The sequence below is a fragment of the Enoplosus armatus genome, chromosome 5, assembly GCF_043641665.1.
Source record: "Enoplosus armatus isolate fEnoArm2 chromosome 5, fEnoArm2.hap1, whole genome shotgun sequence".
Classification (NCBI taxonomy): domain Eukaryota; kingdom Metazoa; phylum Chordata; class Actinopteri; order Centrarchiformes; family Enoplosidae; genus Enoplosus; species Enoplosus armatus.
Genome location: NC_092184.1, coordinates 17,387,666 through 17,407,998, shown reverse-complemented (window position 1 = coordinate 17,407,998; position 20,333 = coordinate 17,387,666). Strand labels below are relative to the sequence as shown.

General features: G+C 40.7%; 1 protein-coding gene across 3 annotated transcripts in view; it reads left to right on the top strand.

Annotated features, from left to right (window-relative positions):
- The window catches only part of gria4a (glutamate receptor, ionotropic, AMPA 4a), a 96,574-nt gene that overhangs the window by 51,381 nt on the left and 24,860 nt on the right, over positions 1-20,333 (top strand). For 2 of the 3 annotated variants that reach the window (XM_070905499.1, XM_070905498.1), the window contains exons 8-13: positions 1,861-2,028; positions 2,902-3,006; positions 3,988-4,098; positions 12,645-12,851; positions 14,805-15,020; positions 15,760-15,920. In XM_070905499.1, coding sequence (XP_070761600.1) covers positions 1,861-2,028; positions 2,902-3,006; positions 3,988-4,098; positions 12,645-12,851; positions 14,805-15,020; positions 15,760-15,920 — 968 coding nt within the window. Of the gene's footprint in view, positions 1-1,860; positions 2,029-2,901; positions 3,007-3,987; positions 4,099-6,147; positions 6,184-12,644; positions 12,852-14,804; positions 15,021-15,759; positions 15,921-20,333 lie in introns of those variants that run through there. The other variant, XM_070905500.1, reaches the window with a different exon arrangement.

The following is a 20,333-nucleotide window of genomic DNA, read 5'->3' as shown; positions in this document are numbered from 1 at the left end:
AATCCATATTTACAGGGAAAATCTATTTTGACTTGGTGGATTTTCACTGAACTTGGAGATTTGAACTGATCGTAGAAATATTTTCCAGAGTTTGGTGTTTTTAAAAACCAATACTGTTCTGTCCTGCCCCTGACATAAACAGTATGCTAGTTGGCTCAGTTTTGTTGTTGTTTTCCCCCTTGATTTGGATTCTATAGTTGTCATCTGTCAGTAGCACGCCTAGCAGCTTCTTTAGTTTCAAAGGGGAGAGATGGAAGGAGGATGACATGGTTGTGCAGCCTTCCAAAAGACGCCTTTTGGGATACAAATGAAGGGCTGTCAGTAAGAGAGAAAACTACCTGCAGAGGTGTGGAGAGCATCAGCAGAGTCTCTCAGCCGACTTCCTTCTTTCCTCCCATTTTCATCTCTCCACTTGTCTCCGCCGTGATGTGAAGGCAGCCCGCTGTGTGTTTGACTGCCTCTATCTGTGTGGCGCTGTGTGTGGGCTGGGTGAGTTTGTTGCTGCAGAGCGTGTGGTGCCGTTCCCTGCTGCGATGTGTGTTACCTATAATGAATTTGTCAAACAATCTGTCAAGATCACCACTTTTAAGAGTTTCATTAGAGAACAGATACTGATAAGCTTCTCTTTTCCCTCTTACACTGTCACGTTTCAAAGGTCCCTTAAAACACTGAATTTTTGTAATTTACGCCAACTCACTTCTAAGGTGCTACGTCCTATTTTAGAATATAACCAAATGAAACCACATTTATAAATCTTGGGAATCTGAATTTCAACATCAAAGGGAATTCCCTGGATTTAATGAACAGATTTACAATATTGATTTAAACACCTTTTAATGTGATTTTAATGGCCCAGTGACTGTATTTGAAAACTATAAGCCTGTCTAAACCTGGCACATTTACAGTCATGTCACATTTACAGTGGTGTTGATTGATGTTCAGCGGTGTTAACTGTGGAAGTCAAATAAAAGTCAGAGTGGTGAGATAAATTGAGGCTCAGGTCAGCATGTTTGCATATTGGTGAGGTTAGTTAATATGGAGTTAAGATGGTCTGATGCAGTAATACAGTTGCCTGAGGTTAAACTGGTTCTCATTTTAGGAATAAATCACATAGGCCTACGGTATAGCCCTGCAACATTAACGTATTCAACTTTGGCTTTGTGAATCACTTTGTGTATCTATTCAAACACCTTTTTATTGTGTGTCTAAACTCACGTAGTCCTGCAGAGTAAGTCACTGAGAAGACAATTTGGATGTTTCTTTTTTAAATGGCGCTGAGCTCCAAACACATCAGAAAAATTCAGTGGTGATTTTTCTTTATAATGCCTTTGGGTTTCCAGCATTGAAATGCCTTGACTGGAATACTGGTGTGGAATTACTGCTTTTAAAGGCACAATTTATCACCTATCGCCAAAATTTGGATCACATGACTGGAAAAACCTATGACTCTTGAGGTGATTGTCTGTTGATTCACAGGCTAAAAGCTAAATATAAGTAAATGTTTTCTGATGTTGCCGGTTTGTTTATAGGAGTAAAGATGAAACAGACTAAAAACTGATTTTCAGTCTATAATTTAAACTTTTTTGTACATACACCTCAGCTTTATTTGGTCAAAAAATAAAAGATTGGGTTTAACTATTTCAGGGATTCATCCTGAGTCAGTGTCAGTTTCCAAACAGAGTCTCATTACATTTTTACAGGAACATTTTTAATGCCTCTCTCTCATTTGAAATGTTTGCATTACCTGAGGATTCATTTCTGTCATGCTGCGTACTTTGACTGACAAAGAAGAAGTATTGAATTGGCCATCAAAAAAAGTTTCAAAACTGATAACATTTCGTGTCTTTCTTTATCCTTCAGTATACCTCATCTCTAACGTACGATGGTGTCCTTGTGATGGCCGAGGCCTTCCGCACCCTTCGCCGCCAGAAGATTGATATCAGTCGCCGTGGCAACGCTGGTGACTGCCTGGCCAATCCAGCTGCTCCCTGGAACCAAGGAATAGATATGGAGCGTGCACTCAAACAGGTTGGCATAAGTTTGATGTTGTATAGTTTAGTCTAAACAGACGCTTAGACAGATGTTCTCAAATACGCACTCACACACAAACACACAAATGCAGTCAGTAAAACAGCTGGCATGAAAAAGGAGAAAATGTTCCAGAAATCCATGCCGACATTTATGTGTTTTAAATTCTTGTTGGGACTTTAATGGAGTACCCACCAGAGTCACACACACTTACTGTAACACACAAACTTGTACTGCTGTACTCCACTTGTACTGGGGGTTCGATGCCCCCGTCATGTCGAAGTGTCCTTGAGCAAGACACTGAACCCTAAGTTGCTCCCGATGGAGACCAGCACCTTGCATGGCAGCTCGGTCACCATTGGTGTGTGAATGTGTGAGTGAATGGGTGAATGAGACTTAGCTGTAAAGCGCTTTGGGAACCGTGAAGGTTGAAAGGCGCTATATAAGTGAGATCATTTACCATTTACCATTTAATGACTTCCATTCACTTCTCAGGCACTTACCCTAACATTAGTCTGCCATTCCCGCACTGGATTCAGGCACAAGGATTTGTAATATCATCTCGTTGATATGAGCCTCACTGTTTATTGTTCTACAAGTTAATGCAGACCCAATATTTCCTCTGCTGCTGCTTTATGTTAAAACCGTTGAACTAAACACTGCTTGTTTGGCTGCACTATAAACAGATATACCAGTTAATCTGCTGTAGTAGCTGCTCAAGGACTGTTTGCTGCCCCCACAATTCTGGGACCTATAGTTTCAAACCACTCTTGCTGCTACAACCAGTAACTTTGGGTGTTGCCAAATCAACCTAGACTGCAATCTTAAGGGTAATCATTTTTAAAGAGTGTTTTGTTTTTGCTATAAATCCAGGTGCGCATTCAGGGCCTGACTGGGAACATTCAGTTTGATCACTACGGTCGGAGGGTCAATTATACCATGGACGTGTTTGAACTGAAGAGCAACGGACCACGCAAGGTAAGTTCTCCTCATGGCTCAGAAACAAAGCTTTGTGAATTGAACCTCATAAAAAAACATACCAAGTCATTCCATTCAATTTTTGTGATATATTATGAAAAGTCAAATTAAAAGACAGAAAAACAAGGTGAACATTTTTTTCTAATTTTTCATAATTTCAGCAAATATGACTCCTCAACAGGAAAGTTACTTTTAATCGCCACTGAAAGGACTTAAGCTCACTGTTATTGTTAAAGGATAATTCCTGTGGTTTTCAATGTGGGCTGCATTTTTCTTGTTTTATCCCTTGTGGTGGTTGATTGTTGAAAAATTAATTCATTTACTGCATAATTATCTTGGTAATTTGTAATTAATAACTGTCTTACTGCAGTTAAAAATATCTTTAGATAACTGCAATTGAACCACCGCTGTTTGTGTTTTAATAGCTTTTTGGAGTGTGCATTGGAGAGCAGCTCCCAGACAACCTGGGGGTACATAAAACTCTGCAGTGACGTAAATAAGAAAAGTTTGAACATAATCCTTCTTCATGATGGCAAAAAGTAGGAGGATACGGCTCAGGTTGACAGTACTAATAATTTCTCTTTACTGGAAAATAAAGCATACATGAAGCACCTATAATAAAGAAATAACGCCATGTTCCAGCTTCTCAAGTGTTCCTTCGACAGCAATGCTGTTTATTGAAAGTTCTTGGCTCACACTCAATATCTCTCAATATCTTCTACAGTTCCAATGGGAAATCTGCTGGAGTGAGCTCATTCTGTTGACTCATTCTTTTTTTACTTTCTATTCCTTTCTCTTCATCTTTCATAGGTTCTTGTTCTTTTTTATATCTATTAATTTGCGTTTTTGTCTATCTGGATTTTATTGTAAGCATTTTAAATTTTATTTTTGCATGAATTGTGCTATAAACATTGATTGATTGAATGTTTTTTTTTTCTTTTATGACTCATTCTCTCTCTCTTATCCATCTTTTTCTCTCAGATTGGCTACTGGAACGACATAGACAAACTTGTGTTGGTACAGAATGAAAATGCTCTGTCCAATGAAAGCTCAGCGATGGAAAACCGGACAGTCGTTGTGACAACCATCATGGTAATGTACCCTCAGACTTCTTTCATTTCTGCATAGTTTGGGCGCTGTTTGAGATTTGGGTGAAGCTGTCCTTCAACACTGACAATGAGTCCAAAACCTAATTTCACCACAACCTTGCTTTCACCTGATTTTCCAGCTCACATCTGCCTCATGTAGAGGCTTAAAGTTGATTGAGATGCAAATTGGTGCAAACGCAAACGACACATCAGGTGATAAATACACCACATGCTAAATAAAAAAGAACCTTTTATTTTATTTTATCTTCCAAACAAGATCAGGGAAAGGGAGGGACAAGGGTAAGCTTTTCAAGGAAGATGAGTTTGACAAAAAAATAGTGTAAAAGAATGGAGCAGCATTAAGGTAGTTAGACAGGAGTAGAAGCAGTAATGACTAACGTGTTACAGGCATGGCTTTGTTACTGTAGTACAGTGGTTCCCAACCTGAGGTTCAGGACTCCCATAAGGCTGCAAGACACATCTGAGGGATCACAACATGATGGTGCTGTATAGAAATATGTATAGATATTATTCAAATAAAACAAGGAAAAACATTCACTCTTGGTCAACTAGTGTTTAGGGGTCGGAAGTAGGCATTGTTTAATTTTAAGTATTCACAACCCCAAAAGTTTGGGAAATCTGTACACAGTACATTCACTGTACAAGTCATAGATAGAGTTTAGGGTTGAACCATGGGCTGGAGGCAAGAGTTGACTTCCTTTAGTGGCCTTATAGGATACATCCGGTGTCAGAAAGCCAGGGGATGAAGTACATCAGGGGTGTTGTGGCACAGTTTTTTTAATGTCAAAGAAAAATCAGGTTGGAGCTGGATGAGCTGTACGAGCTGTAGTGAGCACTCAGAGCACAGCCAGGAGAGAGTGGCACTTGTCCAGCTGGAAGATTACACTAATGTCTCATTAGTGGGCAAATCTAAAAACTGACCTCAGATCACCATTTAAAAGTGACCTCAGTCCAGTCTTTTCTAATGGCTTTCACATAGACACCGGTCTGCAGCCCAGTATAATTACTCCTCTTTCTTCTACAAACACATATAAAGGAGGGCTAATCGGTGGATTTGTGCACATCCTCTGCTTACATTTGATTTCACTTCACCCATCTGCAGCCCTTTTATGGTGGCCATCCCCTTCCTGTAAATGCAATCAGTCTAATTCAATTGGGCATGCAAAATGATGCAAGTGAAAGCAACTCAAAAGACTAATTTCAGCCCAGAGATAAAACAAGCCACAGATGCTTGAGCTTTGGCAATTCAGCATTTTTTTCTAACCACATTGCTTCATCCAGCAAACTCCTAAGTGCGACTAAAATATCTGTAGTTGTAGTAGTGCTCATACAAATACCTACAAATGGCCAACTGTCCAAAGATGTTGATTTGATAATAATAATAGTCTGCAGTGCCTCCGGTGGCCAGAAGTGATAGTAACCAGTCAGGTCTGCAGAGAGGAAAACGACCACATATGCTGCAGGAAAGAGTTCAGAAAAATGAATTCAGCCGGACTAAATATCCCCGGTGACAGCCCCGCCTCCAGACATGCACACTTCAACTGGCAATGTATTAAACCTCAGCGCAGTGTGTGGTAAATGAAAGGGCAAGTTGTTATTCTGTGACAAAATCCTGTTTTGAATGTGTGTATATTATGTTAATACAACATTACTGTTAGAATATATCACCGTCTGTGTCTGCTCTTATGGCTGTTTGGCTTGTGTTTCTAATTACATTTCATTTTGTGTGGTTGTAAAAGAGATGAGTGTGTAAAACAGAGTTGGGCATTACTGCATATGTCTTTTCGATGTTTGTTCCTTCCCTATTTCTCCCCACCCATGTCTATCTGTCATCTGACTTTTTCCAACGCCACTATCCTCTCTCTCTCTCTCTCTGTGGCTTGCTGTCTGTCTTTAACTCCACTCATCTCTTCAACCCCCCACGCCCCTCGTTTTTTACCTCCATGCCTCCCCTACCTGCATATTTCTCTGTGGATGGTGACCTCAGCGGGCCTTGGCTAACGTTAGCTCAGCCACCTCCTCCTCTTTGCAGCCTCTGATGATGAGGAAGCCTCTGCTGCGACACTGATGCCGGGTCTGCAGACAGAGCAACAGACTGAAACACAGATTCACCTGAGTTGCAAACCCTCGGGAAAGACAGAGGACAGACACAAAGACTCAGTGTGCTCTGTTTTTGTTTTGTCTTGATGGCTTCTTTCTTTTTGTATATTTTGTTTGAAAAGGGGATTTTTATTTTGTTTGAAATTGTGTCTTTGTTTAGAAGTTGTTTGCCCTTCATTAGCACAGCAACAATGACGAAGAGGGATTGAACAGATGAAAAGGAGATTCGCGGCTGCCCTGTTTTGAGCCTGTGATGCACTGGGACGCCTTGCTCACTGTGCTCCTGTCTTCCTCTCATGACAAAAGCCACAGTTGGACGAGAGCTCTGCGAGGGATTCTGTGGCCGCTGTCAAGATTTGACATTTGGCCACCCAAAATCACCGGACCATCAGACAGCCCTGTTAATTCAGATTCTTATCACTCTTTTTGAGGACACCACAGTCACCACCACCTTCTCTGTTCCACTCCAGAGCACCTGCAGGAAAAAAAAAAACATAATATTTCTACATTTACACACAATTGTTCATTGTTATTCGTTATTCATTATTGGGTTTTTTTCTTTTAAGAGAAAATGTAGGAGGAGAATGATATATGGACATGGCTTTGTGTCCTGCATTTTGCAGCCCTCACCTTTTGATACCGCTCTCCCTCCATCTTCAGCTTTCTGCTCCAACACTCTGTAAAAGTACTCAGTCATGCTTACTCGGTCAACTTTCCTCTGCTGTGTTTCAGCTCCTCTGAGAGCTCTTCACCCGAATGGAAAGGTATTCAACACTAGGGGCGCGTGTTTGAAGCATAAGAGATTCCCACACTTCACATTGAAATGGCGCAATTATAAATGTCTGAACTTGTCTATAATATAGCTTTCACACTAGCATTGTAACCTGTTTTTTTTTAAGACTAAAGGTGTGAGAGTGGAAGATGTCTGAAAGCACAACTCTAATTAAAAATACAGCTTTAAGTCACCACACACCAACATGACACTGAAACTGGCTAAACAGCCACCCTGAAAACCATTCATACCTGCAAGCACGTAAGCCCTCACACCATAGACTGTACATAAAGAAGGACGACATGACAGCTCCCTTAAAGTGAAGCCAAAACGTCTCGATTGCCCCCCTGGTGGCTGGCTGAAGTATAGGTCATAAACCCTATACTGCGGATGGGACATGGGCCAAACTAAAAAATCAAAGTACACATCCAATAGTTTTTTCCAAAGATGGTTTCTGTCATTTGAGGTAGTTCTTATCACGCTGATGTTTGTTCAAGTTATTTGATGCTTTAAAAACTGGGTCAGCTGTGATGGACTGTGAGCGGGACCTTGATACCGTGGCTCCACCCCCAATCTCTACTGCGCAGATTCTGGCTCCAAATGACGTCACCAGGGCAAGATGGCAGCGGCCGTATCTGGAATATTTTGGCTTCATTTTTGTACAGTGGGAGGAAGTGGAGACACGACTTCCATCTTTATATACAGTCTATGCCTCACACTATAAGAAATACACATACACTCAGATATTTACAACAATAAAGGATGTATGAGCAAAGTGCATTGATGGGGATTGATTGTGAGGCCTGTTGGCATTTGCCTTTAGTAATGTGCACTTGCTGCACTTGTTAACACAACCCCGGAGTATATGACAATCTCTTATTTATGCTTTTTCTTTGGCCTTAGTTAACCGCAGCATACAATATGCTCCTTTAGTGACGTGTGGGTTTAATTGGCTTTAAAATAATATAACAATTTCTGACTTCTAATCAATGAAATTTGCCTTTAAATGTATTTTTCATGATGGATGGATGATCAAATAGTACAGCAGGCTCAGAGTGCACACAGAGTGCTGAAACTTTGCCCCACTGTGTGTTTATAAATGAAAGTTCAATGTTCCTATCCCTCAAGGCTCTTCATCAGGCTCTCATACATAGAGCTGAAGACGGGAAATTGATATTAAGGAGGTACATTATTTATGTGATCGTATAAAGTAGGTCAAATTACATAAACAGAAGACAAAATATGCAAGCTTCTGAAAATGTTGGAAAAATATATAACTCGTTCAACCAAAATAGTGACTAGTAACAAAAAGTATTGTGGATGCTGGTTGGCTGGCTGATGGACTGAGTGGCTGGTGACTCTGTTAACTGGTTGAATCATTGGCTGACTGACAGCAAGGCATGTTTCCGGCTGGCTGGTTAGCTACCTGGCGGACTGACTTACTTAGCAGCTGACTGGTTTGTGGCTGGCTGACTTATTGTGAAATGCTATTTACCTGGCAGGTTGACTCGGTGACAGGCCAACTGGCATGGTGACTGAGTACTGTGGCTGACTGACGGCCAATTGGTCACTGGTTTACTGGTCTGACTGACTGACTGAACTGAACTGCCTCACTCTCTTTATGGCTAAATAGCTGTGAGATAATCATGCTGACTCACTGGCCAAATATGTGACTGGGCAGATGATTATGTAGTGTAATTGCAGTAATTAATGAATGAATGAACTGATTGACCAACTGACTGACTGAAACAGGCTGTGACTAACCGACTGCCAGGCTTGCCTCTCCGGCGATCTGAATGGATGGCTCGCAGGCTGATTAAATGTCTCGGTGGTTGGCTAACTCGTTATGTGACTGTCTGACTGCCTTTTTAAATGCTGTACTGATTGAGTGTCCGGTCGGCAGCCTGAATGAATGACTGGACAGTTAGGTAACTGGCTTACATAGCGAGTCCTGTCGGCCTTTTTGGCTCCAGTGTGAAGCGTTTCATGTCTTATCAGCCCCAACCATTTGCTTCTACAAAGCTCTTCCCCCTCTTTCGCCCATCCATTTTCCCTCTTTATGTCTGTCTTTTCATCCCATCCCCTCTCTTGCGTTCTGCCTCTTTTCCTCCTCATTTTTCACTTTGTCATATTCTCTCTTTCTCTTTATCTCTCCTTCACGCTTTCCCTTTTTCTGTTCCTATCTATCTTCCATACTCCCTGTAGCTATTGCTGTTTGTATTCTGATCTGCTCCTTCATCTTTCTTCTGTAGTTTCATGCAGTCAACACGCCCCACGTCCCTCTCTCCCTCCACACTTCCTCCTATTTCTCTTTACCATGCCCTCCCTCCCTTTTTTCTGTCAGCCTTCTGATCTTTGCTCCTATTTCCTCCCTTTTTCCTCCCCCCTTTTACACCTCCCGTTTCTTGCCATGCCCTGACTCATGATGCCACATGCAACACCGAAACATGATGCTTTCTTCCCAGCAGTAAATACATGCACTAACATTCAGTACACACACACAAACACACTCACACACAGCATTGGCATTACTACCTTCACACTGAGACAAAGGTGTCTGGGGCAAACTGATAACAAACCTTAAGGAGGATTTAAAGTAAAACACTGTTGGCAGAGCTCCCACTGGTATGTGCGTCTGATTATGTGTAGTTGCTTTCATAATACTAAATTAACTCAACAAAGTAGCCCAATTTCAAACACTTGACCTTCTAACATGATAAACCTGAGGGTAATTTGATGGAGGAGGCAATTGAGATGGTTGCAATCTCCTTGTTAACACAAATCAAGTGAATGGTTTCCCTCGAGATTCAATGATTTAAGATGAAAAGTGAAGCAAACTGGTCTTCCTGCATGTTTCAAGGGAGGGTCACTAATAGTTTAATAGTAATGATAATAATAATAGTTTGATCTCCTGATGTGGGACTCACCTCTCTGTTGAGTCACCTCTCTGTGCTTCTGACCCTTCTGACAGATCTCATCAGAGGAAATTCACCAGAAATGATCTTTTACATTTCAGCACCCTCTGTACAAATTATAGGTCCAAATAAATATGCTAAATGGAATAGTTTAGTACATTTTGGGAAATACGCTTATTCGCCGACAATCTCTGCCACAAAATAATCCTTCAAACACATGTTTCCTTACAAACTCAAGTTATTGTCACACCCGGATGGAAACCCTCTATTTCATGAAGTAAAGATTGAACTGAAGAAAAATTTAATCAAACAGTAATATGGTATGCACAGCAAGATGATTGTGAAACTGTAAATTAGATGTAAACAGTAATTAGGTTATAACTTTTAATCACGCTGGGATTGCCCTTTAAAACATGTTTTTTCAGCTCACATCTTCATCTCTTCCAGTCTTCAGCCCAGCTACAGAGCAGTCCTCATGGCTGTGTCGATCTATTAGAGGGCATTTACATGAAACTGTTTTGCTGTTCATTAACATTATGATTCATGTTGAGTCAATGGCCCCAGGACCTGCTAATGTCCCTCATAATGACATTTTGGGAGAAATCTTTTTGTATGTTCTAGCATTGATGACGTTGGTGATGAATGTGCAAAGTGAAAAATGTTCAGCATAAATTAAGAACTGAATTCTCATCTGTGTGGTTGGTTTTGGAGGAAATGTATTTTGTTTGAACAAATCTTGTACTGATGACTGAATAATGGTTTGTAAGAAATGTGATAATGCAATGCTTAGGATGTTTTTTGTTAGTTTTAAAGTGCGTATTTGCTTCTCAACCTTTCATATGTAAATGTAAGATTATTCTTATTATTATATATTTGTTTTTGCACGAAGGAATGGACATGCACATCCCAAAGAACATATCTGACAACTGTTGGAATTGTGGCAGTACATTTTAAAAATTCATTTAACATGCAGCATTGACAACGATTTAACTGGAATAAAACTGAGTGTGCATGTTAACATTTGCTAATTATCACTAAACACAAAGTACAGCTGAGGCTGATGGAAATGTCATTAGTTGTGAGGGTATAAATCAAAGTACTGGAAAAATACTTAATAAAAGTAAGAGTACCTCTACAAGAATGAATCATTTTTACATCTGGATACATGTAAGCCCATTGAATAACCATATTTAAAACAAGATTTTCTCCTCCTATTTTACCTTTTTTCATAGGCAAGTGCACAAGGAAATGGTTTTATTTCAAGCTCTTTGTTTAGTGAAGAGAAAGGATCAATTCATAAATCCAGCTTCTCTTTGTAGGATTTGTTTGTATAGTTCAGTTTTTCATTGTAAGATTGATCTAGATTTACTCTCAATGTGATTCAATTCCCCGTATTGAAGCTTGTTCTGTCAATTCCTTTCATAGCTGTGTCAGATTTTATTGCTCATTTGACCCCCTTTAAGACATGTCCGTCTAAAATCCCCTTTGATTAAACTGCACTTGTTTTCAAAGTGAACCAATTCCCGAATGAAGAATTCAATCCAAAATATGTTATCATATTTTATTATGTTTTATGACCTTCATAAACCGTATCATAGCTTGTGAGTGTCGGATATTATGCAAGCCTGTTGATTAATTAGATGAGATTAGTCTTTGATTAAAAATGGTTTGATAGTATTTTAATAGGCTTGGTTTCTGTTGGATTACAGGGTGAGCAGCCTCAGGCATAATACCATAACTCACTGCTCCTGGTGGATGCGCTGTCACTCAAAAGCCTATGTGTGTGTGTGTGTGTGTGTGTGTGTTTCTGTTCTCTGTGGTTATCCTATGTAGGTGTGGTAATGTGAGCGCATGCTTCTCTGTGACCATGCTTGTGTTTGTGTGTCATTCCTAATACACCCACCATCTCTGCAGACAACATTAAACTCTCCGTTTGCTTTCATCTTTGTTAACTGCATGCACAGCAATCATTCTACCTCTTACGACACATTACCAACGCAGCAGTCTTCCTCTCTTTTTTCTTCTCCCTCCCCGCATTTTTCCTCTCATTTCTCTGCTCTCAGCATTAGTGTTGCACTGAGTCAGGTGAAGGTCCCTGTGGAGGCATGTAGAGTCAGACGAAGGCATAAAACAAGGCACTAGAAGTCAGACACACAAGATATAAAACATCTACCTCAGACATGGCCTTTTAAGAACAGCTCTAATATTTTTCCCATTTTATAAACGGTTTCTATCAATTTGTGGGTGGCTGCTGTGTTTTCCTGACAACATAGTGTGTCTTTAAGATGTTTATCTCCTTTAATATTTAAAAAATACCTGCATAAAGATGTGTGATTTTCAGTTTACCTTGACTGTCCTACCTGTATGGTTAAATCAGTCTCTCATAATGATGTGCTTACATTTCAGAATCTTAATGTTGTGATCAAAACTCTGCTTTCAGAAAGGCTGCTGTCCAGTTTCATTTGTTAAGGCAGAATTTAATTCTGTCTGCAGCCTTGCATTGGTGTAATTCATAGAGCTGTTCCCCTTTGTGTATGATGTATGTATATACCTATATTTTTCATGGGAATAGTTTTCATTATTATAATTTTTCTTTGTATAGTATGTTTCCCCCTGGTACGCTGTTTACAACCAAACTGCTGTCTCCTCTTGATAAGTTTTCATTTTCCTTCTCCTTAATAATCACTGCGGTCATGTTCCTCCAAACAGCTGTGTCTTTCTCCCCTTATGCTGGTTTTGTAGGAGGGTCCCTATGTGATGCTGAAGAAGAACTGGGAACTTTATGAAGGCAACGACCAGTTTGAGGGATACTGTGTGGACTTGGCCTCGGAGATCGCCAAACACATCGGTATCAAATACAAGATCTCCATTGTGCCGGATGGGAAATATGGAGCCAGAGATCCAGAGACGAAGATATGGAACGGCATGGTTGGAGAGCTTGTGTATGGGGTGAGTTTGGACGGAAAATATTTAAATTGAACGTCAGTTTATTTATAGTTCACATCACCAAAAAGGCAAACTGGCACACTTTACAGTTTGAAATACACTTCAAACATTAGAAACATAACAATGAGTCCTCGCATGCACTAGTAGACACACAGGTACAACAACAGGTTGTTAAATTACGAAAGGTAACACAACAATGACAATGACAGAATTGAATTGAGTTGAATGTTTAATCAACCAGTGAACATAGGAGGGAGCATAGCACAGAGGAAAAGTAGTATATTCAGCATCAACACATAGTAATAGACTGTGTCTTCAGAATTGCTGAACCCACCTTATTTCATGATATTGTGTCACAGCCCCATTTGAAAACTGATGAAATCTGTGCTTTTTGTCAGTAATCTGTACACAATGACACATAATGTCAACTATGACTTCTGAATAATACTGTACTAAATACACCGCATAGGAGAATATAACTATGTTCAACTTGCAATATAATGTAATGCAAGCCAGTACAACAACATCACAAATTATGAGTGAATACTTCTCTGGCACTGCCTCAACATAACTTGGACATTGTAATCTTCATATACACTGCAGGGCTGTTATTATACAGTATGTGCTCCTGCTATTGTGACCCCACCACGGGCCATCACGCAATGGCTGAGAAATGCTCAAAATAACTCTTATGGAGAACATAAACTCCAGCTTTACGTCTCCGTAGTTACCATGTCGGTTTCCTGCAGAGATGCTGCGTCTCTGAGGGTTCACTTATTTCTTGAGAATTTGGCAAGCTGGCTAATTATGCCATTGACACCCATGGGATTTCACATTGCTAGACGCAAACTTTCATCAACACGCAGAAGACAATGTCGGTCGTCACTTTTCGGAAGCGTGAAAGTGGAGACGTCGCTGCAGAACGGCGACAGAATTAATTAGCCTCCAGAATCCGTATAGCAGAAGGTGACACAGCAGAACCGCTGCATTGACTAATCAGGTTTGATTTGTTCCAAACACTCGCAGTGCTCTCTGATGACTCTTCTGCCACATAGAGAAAATGCATTTGTAAGATTTCAGCACTTTGTCCTCTACTTTGCTCTGTCTTATATCTGCGTCCCTTACTCTCTGTTTATCTTTGTCACTTTCTCCTCCTTTTCTTTCATGTTGTGTACTTTTGTCTTCTGCTTAATGCCTCCAATTTATTTCATATCCCTTTCTGTAATGCATTGTGGGGTTTTTTTTGATATTCCTCTGCCCTCTCTTCCCGTGTTTTCTGTCCATATCGCTTCTGACTTCTTTGTCTTTCGTTCTGCTGTTTATTCTCCCTGCATTGTAACGTCCTCACACCTCGTAACAAGGAATGCTTGTTATTTGATATGCTGTTATTGTAGCCTCTTCTTCAGTTAAGACTGCAGACGTTGTTTAGACACACGCCGCTACTCAGAAACAGATACTCAGTGTGCTGAATGAATGATGTTTTTGACTCTTCTACAGATTGTGTGTGTGTGTGTGTGTGTGTGTGTGTGTGTGTGTGTGTGTGTGTGTGTGTGTGTGTGCACGCACACATGCAAATGTGTGTGAGACCTTGCAGACTAATTTATATTCTAGCAGTGTCACTTTCATGCCTACGTATGAATTACTTCTCTGTCATTCTACTGGTTTTCCCTCTATCTCCTCTGTCTCTTTCAACCCCTTCTGTCTCCCCCCTTTTCTCTCCCCCGCTGTACCAATTCCCTTTCTTTTTCTCCCTTATGTCTTTCATTCCCTTCCTTAACTTGCTCCTCCTTCAAACTCCACTGATTCTTACTGTGCTTGTCTTCTTTACCTGCCACTTGTGTTTCAAATTTTATTCCTCCCTTCTTTATCTTTGTCCTCAGACTTTCCCATTCTGCAAATTACCTGCACTACCATTTGACTAAACACGTACTTTTCACTCCACCCGCCTCTTTACAGAAAGCAGAAATTGCAGTGGCCCCGCTGACCATCACTCTGGTGAGAGAAGAGGTGATCGACTTCTCGAAGCCCTTCATGTCTCTGGGAATCTCCATCATGATCAAGAAGCCCCAGAAGTCTAAACCAGGTGTTTTCTCTTTCCTGGACCCACTGGCCTACGAGATCTGGATGTGCATAGTGTTCGCTTACATTGGAGTCAGTGTTGTGCTGTTTTTGGTGAGTGATTGTTAAAAACTAGAAGTCAGCACTTGAGTTGGATTGCAAGGCTGTTTTTTTTTAAGTCTTGGGTTTAGGGATAAAAGAATAGACATGTTATTTGGCTCACAAGCTGAAAATATTTCTTATAAAGCACCTGGTGCCCTGTCTGACCTTGTAGCTCCTTATAGGACACATGCTGATCAGAAGTCAGTTTGGTCAATTTTGATAATATAAATAGAAGAGATGAGATTCCTTTAAAGGCAGCTTTTAATGCTGGGTGATCTTTTTCTGAAAGTACACTGTGTGTATGTTTTACCGATTGTTAAAACCCTTCAATAAATTATTGCAATTAATCATTTGTCAAGTATGGCAACATTGCCTTTACCCCCTCAATTGTAATGTATTTTGTTGTTGAAGAAAGCTTCTGTGCAGGAAATAACACCACAGACCGCACTGTATGCAAGATATGAAAATGCTTAAGACATCAAGTTTACATAGTCAAGATCATGTCAGCAGAACTCCTGTGACAACAGAGTGTCTGCAGATTCAAGGAAACATGTTTCTCTTTCACAGCAGTCAGAGTTATTTAGCTGTTAGGATCATTGTTGGACACATTTCTCCCTCTGTTCATTCCTGTATGAGAATAAAACCTTAAATGCATTTTTTATCTATTGTTTTAATGTACCTGCACTGGTTTTTGTTTCCTCTATAGACCTCTAAATGATCTATGACACTTACATTTCCTTCACTGTCTCAGGTGAGTCGCTTCAGCCCGTACGAGTGGCATGCAGAGGAACCAGAGGAGGGCACAACAGAGCTGGGCCCCACTGACCAACCTCCCAATGAGTTTGGCATCTTCAACTCCCTCTGGTTCTCGCTGGGAGCCTTCATGCAACAGGGCTGCGACATCTCACCACGGTGAGGGAGGGAAGTGGTGTGTGTGTGTGAGACAAGCAGAGTGTATTGGTGTACGTGTGTGCGTCAGACTTAGAGATCATATTTGAGTCTGTATTCAGGATGTGTCCATAAGAGTGTGCGTCTGGGCTGGGGATAGCGTGTGTGTCTGTCGAACTGTAATGTTAGAGTGCTTTAGTATTGGGCTGTAGTGATTCAGACTGTTGACAATGTCAATCACCTCTCTTAGCACTTTTCTAGCTTTCACTGAACTGGACTGCTTCTCCAAGCTACAGAAGCTCAAGATGTGTTGGAAATGCACACATACATAGACACACAAACAAGCACAAAAACACAAAAGTGAGGAGAAAACATCTGCACATAGTCCAGTGGTCATGTCCATATGGGTGCGCTATGGTGGGAGATTTAGCAGTTTGCTAGATGTGTATGAATTTTTAATGTACAACTGAAGAGCCAGAGTCCGGCTGTATTTTTAGAATATTTATATGAATATGGCATTTTATTATTGATAACCTGAGAATGCAGTTTAGTGAAATATTCATGGCCATCATCCTCAAGACCTTTAGGGAGCAAATCTTAGGAGAGAAGGAGCAGCAGATGGAAAAGAGTGATAGACGATGAGCTGGAAGAAGGAAGAGGTGTGAGCGGTTGAACAAAAATATGAATGGACTCTTTTTATCATAGACATGGAGACGGAGTGGTTCGTGCTGTAGGACAAAGAGGATTAGTTACAAATTCTGATTTACTTTAAATACGCACAGCTATAACATTTTTGATTCTGTATCCCTAACATGATAATATGCAAGATTCTTGTTTGTCTTGACTCTTAGTGAGAAGCAGTCATTGCTGTGATGTTTTGCGCAGCCCTGCTCCAACATGTTATCATGATAAACCGCGTCCTACATTTCTTGAACTTTCTATTTGTTCCAAACAAACTGTTGTTATTGCTCTCATAAATATTAAAACATTAAAATATATCACTGGCTGTGCAGCAGCAGGGAAGATTTTTCCCCAGAAATAAGGTTTATCTCGTAGATGTAGATGCATAATACTAAATGTTTAGTATTATTAATATGAAAAGGTTGTTAATTTCTTTAACCCCAGAAGTCTCTTTTCAGTATTTACATGAATTCATTGTCATGCACTAAAAGAAGATATCTCTGACATACATATAATCTTTAACAACCTTTTTCTCATTTCAAGGACTTTTATTCTGCTTTCAAACCGAGTTTTAAACCTAGTATCTCTCAAACATTTCTACTGCATTTCCATTAGCATTTCACTTGGGAAAAGAACAAAAGTTCTACATCGGCAGCCCAAACTTCACTTTCTTCCTCCCCCTCTTTTGCTCTTCAGCCCTTCTCTTTTGCTCTTTCATCCATCTCTTTCACGCTCTCTCTTTTCCTCCCTCCCCCGCTCCCCGAGACACCTGTCGTCTCCCACTCCTCCCCTCTTTACTGTGACTGACAGGCCAATTCTAGCCCCAGCACACGGAATGGAAAACACTCACACCAGCTGCACGTGCACACACAGGATGTGCACATGAATACACACCTCACAAGCTGACATTGCTTACATACACATGCAGAAAAAACACCCAGTGTGCAGTTTCACAACAATCCAACACGCACATACAGACCTCTCCATCACTTGCGGGACTTGTTATAGATGTGTGTGCATACGCTACAGCTGTCATAGCGATAATGTGATACTTAACATGAAGCCAGTGTTCGTCATATAAATCACCCGGCCCTGTCACCTCCAATACAGCACAACTCCTCTATAGGCCAGGATTAGTCGTAAAATGCCAGATTATATTCGTAGAATGAGAAATCTGTCACTTATATACTTTTCTTCTTCATTTCATTTTATTTGCTGGACTTTTCACACAAGAGAGGTTTCAATGGAAACTAAAGTCTTTCTCATAAAGCCAGCTCGTAGTAATAATCTATCATGTAAATTCAACATGATGTCTAATGTATCACACTGTCAGTCTCATAAGATCAACCATATTGCAACGACTGGAACTACAGCTGTATTTAGCGGTGTGGCTCTGCTCCCAGGATGATCAGAGAGCAAATTGATGGAAACTTGCTGCAGATTTGGATCGGGGAATGCAACCCCCTGGTGTGTGCCGAACAGAGCTTTGGAGATGCACATCTCTCAATTGTAGTATTGACAGTATGGGGACATATTACCTAACATAAAGTGAATTACTGCTTCCTAATGAGGAGGAGGAGGAGGGTGATGAGGGGGTGAAAGCACAGAAATGAAAGAGTAACACGAGCACACTGACCCTAAACCACACGTTTATTTAAACAGACAACAATTGGAGTATTCATATTATTAAATGACAATTTATACAGAGTCAGTTTCAGCTCATTGTTTAGCTGTCCAGCCCATGACTTCACCATTTTGGTTCACTCTCACGGCTCTCATAGCGTTGTTTTTGGACGCATCAGGCAGCTTTTTTTTGTGAAACAACTCTTAAAACCCACTGTATACTACCTGCTCAGCACCAAACGGCAGACAGACACAGCTGGTGAACAAAGTGGAGCATTTAGCAGCTAAAGGGATATTTATTTCCCTCAGGAGTTAGTAGAGACCAGAAACAGAGCTAAGTGAATATTGGACTTACATTTGCCAGGTGGCCAGAAACACGACTCCAAATGACTGATGATGTTGCTTCTTTGTAAATAAGCAACTGCTAGCTGATGATATGGCAATGCTGTGCTCACAACTTGTCTCTGCTTCCCCCAAATGGCCAAAAAAAAACAGTTATTACAGTTTTAATTACACTCCATCCTCAATGGTGACAGCAGAGGCAGCATCAAGCAGCAGCTGCAGTAAATGGTTCAGTATGCTTCAGTTCCTACAAAGTGTCATTCGACCACATCTAAAGGCAAAAGTGTTTGGCCACACTCGGATTGAAAAGCCTGCCGTCGTAGTGACAAGACACAGTGAATCATATTAAACACTTTTTCAGTTATAGCTGGATTGTCAGTTTCGGAAGTTACAGAAGTTGACGAATGCAGACGATCTAATAAGCACTTTGTTTGAAGTATACGCAGGGCCTGAGGCCATGCAGGCCAAGTTAGTGCTACAGTGTTTATGTGAACTACCTAGTTACTAGTTACTGTCCTAGTTATGAGAGGCCAACGTCAGTATTAATAAGCATCAACTGACTAAAGCTTCCTGCCTGCACAACAACACTCGGATGTAAACAAACAAAACACAAATGGAGTGAAGCTTCGCTACATTCGAGTCGCGCTGCGACTCTCACATATTACACACTCGTCTCTTTGCAACACATACCCAGCACACTCGTCTATTTAATCCGTCATGCTCTGCTCACTCTTTTGTTCTGCCTAAGCTGCTGCAGCTACACCGCTCACTGTGAGCATCACTGCATCATCATCATCATCATCATGCTGCTTACGTACAGCACTTAATCAGCCTCACCTCCACCCCAGCATTCACCTGTAGCTGCTGATTGTAGTAAGTCACTCCCTAATCTCTCTTCGTGTGGGCTTAAGTGTTTGCTGCAGCTAGTGATGACTAACGTGCTTAGACATCAAACATTTACCTTGTGTACTTTGTATTCAAATATAACCATTCCACATACACTGACTGAGTGAAATACCTGAAAGTGATGACGCAATTTATGATCATGCGAGAAGAGGTCGAAAAATATAAAGATAATGGTCCAAGAGTTAAATCCTGCTGACCAGGCTTTCTGCTATAAAACCATGTGATGGATGAGCCTTCACTGTGACTCTGTGCTCTGCAGAAACAATAGTTCATATCCTTAGAAAAGGGCACGTGTCATGCATATCATCATGTCATATCATTTGTCTATCCCCTCAGTACATTTCCTTTAATCTCCCATTCCCTTGTTCACCTTTGCAGGCGGGCAAAGTCATAATGCTAACTTCAGTCACAACTGACAGCAGAAATGTGCTAAAGCTGCAACAAAGACAAAGATATCATCATATCACAACATGTATTCCTGCTGCACATTCAACCCCTTCGAGTTTCCTTCTAACTGAAATATTTAACATCCACTTTTATTGCTACGTTAAGGATATAATGTGACATATGCACTTATTCACTTTCTCACTTTACCTGCCCTCTATTAGCTGCACAGCAGTGTCTACAAACAACACACTGGGTTAATTACTCACAAAGACATGATAGAATTGGAGAGCATTTCTTGCTAGATCAAATCCACATGGTCTCAATTACAAAGGATAACACTCTTATGTGTGGTTGATTTAAGACAGGTGTATTGTTGCATAGAAATGTGGGCACCTGCTTAACTGGAAGTATCTGAAAACAAGTATCTGACAATGTTCTTAAGAAAACTCTACACACTCAAACATCTTGTGCTGGCTACTTGATGGACATCATCGTGCC